At 32.3% G+C, this 11,734-nt stretch overlaps 1 protein-coding gene across 1 annotated transcript in view; it reads right to left on the bottom strand.

Moving 5' to 3' along the window:
* Positions 1-11,417: 11,417 nt before the first annotated feature.
* Positions 11,418-11,734, bottom strand: part of LOC106467701 (glutamate decarboxylase-like) — a 79,949-nt gene continuing 79,632 nt past the window's right edge. The window contains exon 10 of the mRNA XM_022395899.1: positions 11,418-11,576. Coding sequence (XP_022251607.1) covers positions 11,418-11,576 — 159 coding nt within the window. The remainder of the gene's footprint in view (positions 11,577-11,734) is intronic.

The following is an 11,734-nucleotide window of genomic DNA, read 5'->3' as shown; positions in this document are numbered from 1 at the left end:
TTTATTAAAATTTTACCACATTTCTCTCACTTACAATTTTAGTTTCCCTTTTGAACGACAAGAAATGATTTCTGAAGTACGTGTACCATCAATTTGTGCTATGGGCTTTATTATTTATATTTGCTACCACAGTCGCGCAGCGCTGCGTGGCAACCATGCAATTCGACTAACGCGAAGCGGTTGACACGAAACAGTCACAAACTGAAATTATATTTTATTTTGTTGTACTTAGGCTTGTGACATTTGGGTACGCATCCAAAACACGTTACGTCCGTTTTGAAACAGCTAGAACCCGAAAACATTTTACATTTTATTTGTTTTGAAAGCACCTGATGCGTTGTGGTTGTTTTCCTTTGAGTCCGTGAGCGATTTCAGTCTTTGAGTTTAACATAAGTAAGGAAAACATGTAGTTTTATTCGACGTTTGTGGCCTTTATTATTAGCACTTCAAATAAAATAAAATAAAATAAATGAAGATATCTGTTTTAGTCAATTCTTTTAAGTAGAGCCCCGAAGTTAACATTTTAAAGCATCTTAACCAAGATTGAACCATAATTTTTACAAATCAAAATTACTGACTGATAATAAATTACGTGTTGAATAATATTAGAAACAACAAAGCAAGAAACAATGAAATAGATATAATGATTGACAAATTTTGATTGAATATAGAAATGGTTTTATAATTATATTTAGACTTTTTTAAGTTAAGTAAAAGTTTGGGATGATGAAATTAAGTTTGTTTTTCTAAGTTATGTTACAGGTTTGGAATTTTTATAGTAATCGGATGTTATTTTTGTATTGTTTTTCATTTGATAAAACCTCTTGAAATTAATTTTTGTTTGGTGAGAAAAATTCTTCTTAAGAAGTTTAACATAACTGAAATACTGCACGTAGAGTAGAAATATTCATAAAAAAAATTAAATACACTTGCTATATAGCATTACTAAACCAAAATAATGTAAAACCAAAACTAAAGAAGTTTCAATTGAGACTCATAGCAAATCTTTTTTTCACATTCGAAATAAACTAAGAATTTTGAAATACAAAAATATTTAAATAAGGATTTATACCACTTGTTTGAGTTGGATTAAATCAAATATTGTCAAATAAAACGTCCATTAGAAGGAGATTTCAAATTTACATACCACTTGTTTGAGTTGGATTAAATCAAATATTGTCAAATAAAACGTCCATTAGAAGGAGATTTCAAATTTACATACCACTTGTTTGAGTTGGATTAAATCAAATATTGTCAAATAAAACGTCCATTAGAAGCAGATTTCAAATTTACATTATCTTTAAAGAGTTTTTTTCTAGAAAGACCTTACGATTATTTTTATAATGGCGAAGCGTGTCATTTTAGCGCTAAAATAATCTGAGTTACTCGTCAACGTATTCTAGTTTTTCGAGCTTTGAGAGAACAATGGAACAATAATAATGCTTTTTTTGGTGTAAGTAAACTCTTTGTTTTGGTCAACTTGGTACATACAAATATACATACTATACACACACGTATAATGTTATACACCTAAACAACGTTAATATACCGTCAGCAAAGAATAAGGCTGACTTACAATATCTATACATGATTTTGGAAGACTTGGATCAGTTGTTGGCCAGACCACTTTATATTAGTCTGTCAAGGCCATTTATAACTATTCAATTAATAATATTCACATTACTTACCATGCACTATCGATAACTATACATGATTTTGGAAGACTTGGATCAGTTGTTGGCCAGACCACTTTATATTAACCATTTATAAATATTTAATTAATAATATTCACATTACTTACCATGCACTATCGATAACTTGAACTCTTAACATGCTAGTGTTGATACTTATAACCTACACACACACACACACACACACACTTGTTACTAAATATTAACAATAATGCAACTAAACAGAATATGAACCCATAGAAAGTGTTTGCTTATTCAGTATGACAAAAATGTTTTGTTTAACATGAACTTTGCAGTAAGCTTATTAATTGCTAAATCAATATAATCATTCATGACATAACTTAAAACCTACAACTAAACAAGGCAGTTTTATATTCGCAACTAGAAGTTGTTTATTTCGGAATATACATAAAAGCGGAATTTGGAAACTGAGTGTTTTTATTTATGACACCAAATGATTACTTAAGGTCACCTTTGTCTGATGATACAGACAGACGATAGTACGGAAAGTTTCGCGCTGTGAATAGAGGTCGTCAGAAATAAGATCGAACTCACACAAAAATCTAAAATTAAAATAGAATCACAGAAAGGTCAAAAAAAGCAACGACAAAACTTCAATTCAAAATGAGAAACATTTTTAAAATTAATAATACTTTAGTTCTTTAATATGCATTTCTAATAACCATACTATTATATCTTTTCTATATTTTAACACTAACAACACAGTTCGGCAAAAGATCTACATTTTATAGATTGTGTCCAAGACGTTCTAATTCATCTAACATAAAATCAATGTCTTCCTTTCTGACCCCTGGGTTAGAAATTATGGCGCGAAAAAAGTTAGGCGTATTTCCAAGCGGTTGATAACCAATCATCAACGTCCCAGCGTCCATCATCTTTCCTTTCAGAGTGGCTGTGATCTAAGAGCAAAATAAAATAAAAAAAGATTATTGAACAGTCCAAAGTACTATGAAAGGTGGCACATTTATACCAAAGCAGAGTGAAAAAAGGTTTGTATTTGCAAGTGAACGAATGAACACATAAAGATTTAGGAGCAAAGGTTATGTGATAGCGATTAACAACAGTTTGTAAAAAACGCATAAAAAGTTAAACAATCCACAAACTGTGCTTTAGTGTTTCCTGAAATTCAAAAATTAAATTGCACCTTGAATTTTTATTTATTTATAACATTTGTCAGTGGAAAAAAATAAAAGTCGTGATTATATATGTATGTCTACAAAGTAGCGCAATTGTATACATGTATTTCAAACGATTTTATAATAATAATAATAATAGTCTAAAATATCATTTATTTATTCTGGTATCTATTTGTTCTCTCTCTTGGCTTGGGCCCGGCATAGCCAGGTGGTTAGGGCACTTGACTCGCAATCTGCGGGTTCGAATCCCCATCCCACCAAACATGCTCGTCCTTTCAGCCGTGGGGGCGTTATAAAGTGACGATTAATCCCACTATTCGTTGGTAAAAGAGTAGCCCCAAGAGTTGTCGGTGGGTGGTGATGACTAGCTGCCTTCCCTCTAGTCTTACACTGCGAAATTAGAGACGGCTAGCGCAGATAGCCCTCGTGTAGCTTTGCGCAAAATTCAAAACTAACTAACTAACTCTTGGTCTGATGGAGGGATCGATGATTGAAACTGTTGGCACTTCTCCTTTTACAAGTGTTGTCGAGGCTTATCAAAAACTTATAAAATCTACCATAAATTTATCTTGAAACAATCAGGAGTGAAATGTTCCTTACACAACATTGTTTTTACTAAAAGAAAATGTTTTCGTTGTGTTCCCCGTTCCTAAGTTATGTAGCCATTTCTTTGTAATTTCCTGGGGATTTGGTGAAAATGTAACCTCTTGTTGCGAGTACAACCATATCTTTGAACTCAGTCATCTTTCCCAGCATGTGCATCGATGGAGAAGGACAAGGTCATAGATAGAGGAAGTCCAAAATCCTGCAGACACTGGAATTCCTCGCAAATTACTGAAACTACCATGAAATTGTTTATAGATTTTGACTACAATTAGTAGTTTTTCTTAACTTTGAATAAGAAATCGAATCAGCACAAAATATGTTAAAAAAAACACAAACGAAAACGAAAAACCTAATGATGACTTTTAACGAAAACGAAGAACCGCAATGATGACTTCTAACGAAACGAAGAACCCTATTGATTACCTTTAACAAAAACGAAGAACCGTAATGATGACTTCTAACGAAAACAAAGAACCCTATTGATGACTTCTAACGAAAACGAAGAACCGTAATGATGACTTTTAACGAAAACGAAGAACCCTATTGATGACTTCTGCTACTCTATGCCCAGATTATATATGGATATGTTAAATTAAAAATTGATTAATAGATAAGCCCACTGTTATACAGATATTTTTTCTGCTATTTGAGATTTGATCCATCCATGTATGTGCGTGAATGTGTTAAAACACAGATAGAGCGAACGAAAATAAAAAGGGAGTTAAATACAAGATAAAAATGGAAATTGTTTACCCTTAAAGAGAAACAAATGAGAGAAAGATAGTTTTGCGAGGCTAGCAAGAGAAGTCAGTTACACTACAGTTTTTTTTGTGACTGGCTGAGAGAGAGAATGAGAAAGAGAGACTCAGCAGGTCCAACAGTAAATTACTTGGATAGTTTATAATGGCAAGTTTATTTTTGTAGTATTAAACAGCAGAAATACAAGATACGAACTTTTAATAATTCATAAACCAAAGTATTGAAATTATGGTCGATTATTTATTACAGAATTGTACATAATTATTTGTAGTATACGGATAAATTATACTTCTGTACTTTTGTTTTGATTTGACGGAAAAAAATGCTTGTTACATAAAATTGAAGATATTCCACTCATAAATTGTTTGATAGTTACGTCTACTTGATTTACATTTTTTCTAATACGCCATTATTAGTGTAATTTAATTAAATACATAATAAGTTTCTTCTCAGTTATTTATATAAACTTTCTGAATATTTTCCCTAATACTTGGATTGTCTCTAGTCGCAAGATTCTGCAACATCTAGTAAAGCGCATGCGCACCGAAGTGTAACGCATTAAGCCAATCACATACGCGCACCTTAATATACGTTTGTACGTCATAATACAGTGTTTAGTGGATGAAGAGGAAATTACGGCTTCTAAAATCTGATTCTTATACAAAGATAATATTATGTTTAATTGGGTTAGTTTCGTTAAAGTATTCTACATGTCTTGTATCAACGTTTTAAATCCCATTTAATGTTTTTACTTGATTTTATGTCAACCCCAGAGTTCCCCTTTAAGTTACCCAGGTGTGGTTTCAGAGATGCAAGCAGATAAACTAGTGTGTTCCCCAGTGAGACAGCGGTAAGTCTATGGACTTATAAAGCTAAAAATCCGGCATTCGAGTCCCCGCAGTGGACACAGCAGATAACTCACTGTGGCTTTGCTATAAACAAACAACCAAATCTTAATGGCGAAAGCAAAGTATAGCAAATATCAAACGCGATGTATCTGCCAAATCCAGTGCAGACGAGATAACGGAATAACTTAAAATTTTGCATTTACAAAATTATAGGTTAATGAAATGACAGTTATCTTCCATCAGATTTATATATTGGAATGAACTCAGAATTATTTTTAAAAGTTATCTGTTGATAATTATTTTCCTTCAGATTTGTCCAGCGCGATAGGAGTGAAATTATGTTTAATTACATAACATTATTTTCATTACTGGTTTGTGGTGCAGATATTCCGCCCACTTACAATTGATGCTGAGATGTGTGGTTTGTTTGAATTTCGCGCAAAGCTACACGAAGGCTATCTGCGCTAGCCGTCCCTAATTTAGCAGTGAAACACTAGAGGGAAGGCAGCTAGTCATCACCACCCACCGCCAACTCTTGGGCTAATCTTTTACCAACGAATAGTGGGATTGACCGTCACATTATAATGTCCCCACGGCTGAAAGGACGAGCATGTTTGATGGGACGGAGATTCGAACCCGCGACCCTCAGATGGCGAGTAAAGCGCTCTAACCACCTGGCCAACGAAATATTTTATAAGAAACAGCAAAATTAATTATTAGATGTTTTTTTTTCCACATTCCTCTTACTTTCCTCATTTCATATTCAAAATCCTTTAAACCGTAAAAATTAACTTTCACTTCATTGTTAATTTATAGCGCAAGCATGAATTTACATGGTTTCACAATAAATGTTCTGAGAAGTGAAAGAGAAGCCATTTCTTACCTGTCCGAGCTTGATTTCTCTTTCCCTGTTGTGAGGTAGTTTCCTGAGGCTAGGAGGGACGTACCAGAAACTAACGTTCACACACTCAGGCTGTAATAGAGGTTTGTGTAATCGCGCGTTAAATATCTTAAAACGTATTTTGGCTACCAGTTTACACAATGTTTGTGGTAGATTTAGATTTAAAGTAACTGAAGCCGATTTTAAAAGTGCACATAAACAGGGTAAAAAATGTATAACCAAGGAAAGTCTAGACACAGGTAAACTATAGGGTTAGTCTATAGAATACTATAGCTACAGAGGTAAGGTAAGTGAGAGCACATAGAAGAGTGCAAATATAGAGGAAAGGTAAATGAGAATACAAATTATAGTGTAGATGTAGAGAGAAGGTAGACTAGAATACAAATTATAGTGTAGATGTAGAGAGAAGGTAGACTTGAATACATAGAATAGTGTAGATGTAGAGAGAAGGTAGACTAGTATACAAATTATAGTGTAGATGTAGATAGAAGGTAGACTTGAATACATAGAATAGTGTAGATGTAGAGAGAAGGTAGACTAGTATAGAAATTATAGTGTAGATGTAGAGAGAAGGTAGACTTGAATACATAGAATAGTGTAGATGTAAAGAGAAGGTAGACTAGTATACAAATTATAGTGTAGATGTAGATAGAAGGTTGACTAGAATACATAGAATAGTGTAGATGTAGAGAGAAGGTATACTAGAATACATAGAATAGTGTAGATGTAGAGAGAAGGTAGACTAGAATATATAGAACAGAGCAAATATAGAGAAAAGGTAAATAAGAATACAAATTATAATGTAGATGGAGAGATCAAGTAGATTAGAATACAAAAAATAGTGCAAGAATTGAGATCAGGTAGATTAGAATATATAGAACAGAGCAAATATAGAGGAAAGGTAAATAAGAATACAAAGTATAGTGTGGATGGAGAGATCAGATAGATTAGAATATATATAGAATAGTGCAAGTATAGAGATCAGGTAGGCTAGAATACATACAATAATGGAAGGATAGTGATCAGGTAGATTAGAATACATAAAATAGTTCAAGTATAGAGATAAGGTAGATTAGAATATTTAGAATAGCGCAAGTATAGAGATGGGGTAGACTAGAATACATAGAATAGCGCAAGTAAAAAGATCAGGTACATTAGAATACATAGAATAGTGCAAGTATAGAGATCGGATAGACTAGAATACATAGAATAGTGCAAGTAAAAAGATCAGGTAGATTAGAATACATAGAATAGTAGAGAAGAGGTAGATTAAAACATAAATAATAATGTAGGCATAAGAGAGAGGGAAAATTAGAACGTACGGAATAGTGCAGGTATACAGAGAAAGATAGCTTAAACATGTAATACTATAAATATGGATATAAGGTTGGCTAGAACACATAGAATAATGAAGATATAGAGAAAAAGGTTGGTTAAAATACAATGAGTGGTGGAAATACAGAACTATGGTATCATAAAATACATAGAACGATATAATAATATATAGATAATTGCAGCGAATGGCACATATGCAAACAATAATAGAGCATATTATAAAACAGTCAACATGCGGATTAATGTAAATTAAAAATACATATATACAGATTTGAACCAATTTAAGTTAATCAAATGTGAAAGCACAACTAAAGACAGTGGAAGCTAGCATGTACGAAAAAAGTATAAACCAGGAACATTGTGTAAAATCATACGTTAATACATCGAAAAAAATATATAAGCAATGACATGCATCTAGGTCTTGAAAACAAGACTCTCAATACAAAATATTTTTAATGATGAAAAGAAAAAAATATAAAATGAAAATGTGAAAAAATGGGCGAACAAAAGAAAATTTTTAGTGAACCAAAATTTAAGATTTATTATTGCAAACAAGATCTTAAAAAAAAAGAGTTTGGTTTTGTCCAATACAAAAAAAAAAAAAAAAGAAAGAAAGTTGAGACTGCTAGCGTCTCTTGTTTAACGACAACAAAAAAAATCTATGTTAAAGAAACAAATGGACAGAATGATAAGAAAAGCGCTAAAGAAACTCACCTCTTCCAACACCATGTAAAACCTATCGCCTCTTTCCTTTATTTTTTTCACCATATAACTAAAAAAAAATATGTTAGTTTTATGTTAAACGTATAATTACTGGAATAATTAACAAAACTATTGTTGATTTAGGGTGTGGTTAGAATTACAAAAGATTCTTGTCAATTTAAGTCATCTTTATATCTACACGACAATTGGCCTAGATTATGACTTTGATTTGTAAAACTCCTGTTGCCATAGGTAGTAGCATAAATCATTAAGTAATTAGTGATATCAATTATCGTTAAAATTATTAAACAATTCCGTTGGTCCATGAAAAGAATAACAAGACTCTGGTGCAAGGAAGTTTAGTTTAAACTTGAGCTTCACTGACAATTTAATAGTTAGATTAAACATACCTATAAAGGTTTTACGAGTGAACAAATAGTCCACAAAAAACACACACATATATATAACAGAATATGCACGAGATAGGATATACATCTGCTGACCAATAAAAAGATCATCTGTGTATAATTTTAAAAATATTTAATTCTTTATACGCACATGGGCTGAACGGTCATAAAAGAGATCCCTAGGGTTTAGGTATAGCAGTCCCTAATTTTGAACTATTGACTCAGGGAAGGGTAGCCAGTCAAGAGTGACCGACATCCTGGAACCCCAAAACGGGATTATCTGTTATAACGATCCCACAGCTAAAAGTGCGGGTTATGTTCAGTGACCTCACACCTCGAACCATAGACCATACGATCCACAGCCCTGTACGCTAATCACTAAACCACGCCTGTCTTAAACATTCTAGTGAATATTATGCATATGTACATTATGTTCTACAACAAAACTTGTACATGTGATCAAAACAATAGTGTTTAATTGATATCTAAATATTTATTTCTATGTACGGCAGTAAATGATTAGAAACGATCAAATATCAATTTATTGGTCGTATAATATCGTTTAATTTTTAAACCAGGGAATGAGAAAATCGTTATGTATATACCCAATTTTTTACTGATTTTATTCTTTTTATTTTCTTGTTTAAGTTTAAGGCTCAGCTGCCATGTCATTTTTGAGTAATATAATATTCCAAAAAATGCATGCTGAATTTTTAAAGATTAACAACAACAATTAATAATTTAAGCTATTATTATATTATCTTCTTTATAGGGCACGAAAGGATACGAAAAGCATATTGACCATTTGTTTGACATGGCCCAGTAAGTAACTACTCACATGTATTTAATAATTATTCCAAAAAACAACTTGTTGAAATTACACAGACGCATAAATATAGTTCAAAACACCTGTATTCTACTATTACAGAAATGTACAATATAAATAGCGAATAAACAGACGTAAATGTTTAAAAAGGTATGGAGACATACAAAATATCATCAGAACGATCCTAAACTTCTTTCACACGTTGCCTGTAATGTTTTAACACATTACACCTTAAAAATGTAAAAACAAATTCATTGTTTATTTGTCCCCCCACAGATCTTTTTAAAATTACTTTTTACCATTTTACTAGAAGTGTTTTATTAGGAAATACTAGTAAACATAATCCATGACTCTTAAATGTTTTATATTTTATTCATAGAATATTATTTAGCATAAAATAACCGTATTAAAAAACACTCAATGTTTTCAAATTTTATATCTTCTTTGTAATGCAAATATGAATTTTCAGGTAGTTACAATTCTATTGTTAAACAACAAAAACCAGCGTAAGGATACTTTATTGATATAAGATAATACAAGTTAATTGCCTTAAAATTATCAAGCTTATCAGCAAGAAAAAACAGCGTCGTTTTTGTTTCGTATCATTATTGTTCAGAAATAAGAGTTTAAATCTAGCACAAGGATAAGTAATATAACATACAATATGCAAAGTAGGAATGGTATGAGAATATTAGTTTGTTTTGAATCTCACGCAAAGCTACATGAGGGCTATCTGCACTAGCCGTCCATAATTTAACAGTGAAAGACTAGAGGGAATGCAGCTAATCATCACCACCCATCGCCAACTGTTGGGCTATTCTTTTACCAACGAATAGTGGGATTGACTGCACATTATAACGCCCCACAGCTGAAAGGGCGAGCATTCGAACTCACGATCCTCAGATTGTGAGTCGAGTGACCTAACCACCTGCCCATGCCGGGCCCAGTATGATAAGGAAACAAATGATCTGTAAGGTATGTGTAGTATGATAAGTAAAAAACACGGTCTGCAAAGTACTTGTAGTAAGATGAGGAAACAGGTGATCTGCTAAGTAGGTGTAGTATATAAAGTTTGGAGACGGCTTGAGTGGGTAGTGAAGGAAACTCTATTAGAAAAGTACAACGTCATCATCAGGTACCAGGTAGGTGTAGACTTTGCTGTCATTAATATTCCTACATCAGTATATTTGTTTATAACGTATAACACTTTTTTATTTGCATTTGTGGATCATTCTGATACGTAATTCCCTAACTGTAATAAAAACAAACAAACAAAAAAACTACGTAAATTCTATGAAACTGTTTCACGTTTTAAACATTGCTAAGATGCTAATTTAGGACTGGTAAAAGTCACGTATCTAGTCTTCTTTACTTAGTTTTACTATATTCATTTTAAAAATGAGACTTAGTACAGGGAGTAGACCCAGATGCTTCAACGATAAGAAATTAAAGTTTCTCTATTGTATTTATGTTAATGTATGCTTCTCAGCAGATATTATTATAACATCTTCGTATAAGTAAAATTTCATAAACACGAAGATGTAAACGCCAGTCTTTCTATCACACAAAGTAATAATGTTCTTGCTACAAGTTACTAAATCCATGGGTGGTATCTCCAAACCTAAGTATTAGAACCTACTTTTGAAGAAGTACATTGTACAATTTTAGGTTAATAATTTATAAGGCTAGTTTAGTTTAACTCTTTCACTGTTAATAATTTATAGGGCTAGTTTAGTTTAACTCTTTCACTGTTACTAATTTATAAGGCTAGTTTAGTTTAACTCTTTCACTGTCTGGTTTACAGCTAAACAACTCCACCACTGCCTGGTTTGTACTTAGAGTAATAATAAAAAAAGCCAATGTTTTAATATTTCGTTACTTATCTCAATCTTTAAATTAGCAAATTTTGGTAAGTTTGAAGGGTCATGCCCTTCCTTCGTGGTGTTACAAAATTCCCGAGTCAAATGGTAGTATTCTAGAAATGAAGATGGATATGACATGGCAGTGAAAGATCTAAATTCAAACTTAAAGATTAAAGCGTGCAGTGTTTATTGAGATTAGTCAGAAGGTCAATAACTCTTGTACACTACTATTAAAAAAGTTTAGTTTCAAAATATTTGGTAATAAATACTACGGCCCTGAGGTTACTTACCGTGGGCTAGGGTTACATGAACGGGTGGTAATATTACGCTACCTTTGACTGCCACATCAGCCAGAGCTTGAAAATGTCGTTATGCCGACCACATTGTATAACCTTGTCTCCTGTGTCGTAAGTTACGTCATAGTGCTTGTCTTGTTGGAACAAATAGTCTGCACACAACATGTTACAGCTTATTAGAAGACCCTATTTAAAAGAACAAAAACATTCCATTTATTCTGTAATTACAGTTAAAACATTTTGTTTATTCTGTAATTATAGTTACCAGAGCTTGTTTATTCTGTAATTACAGTTACCAGAGCTTGTTTATTCTGTAATTACAGTTACCAAATCTTGTTCAATTT

The sequence above is a fragment of the Limulus polyphemus genome, unplaced genomic scaffold (genome assembly GCF_000517525.1).
Source record: "Limulus polyphemus unplaced genomic scaffold, Limulus_polyphemus-2.1.2 Scaffold2711, whole genome shotgun sequence".
NCBI lineage: Eukaryota > Metazoa > Arthropoda > Merostomata > Xiphosura > Limulidae > Limulus > Limulus polyphemus.
Note: the sequence above shows the minus strand (reverse complement) of the source record. Positions and strands in the feature narration are given on the sequence as shown.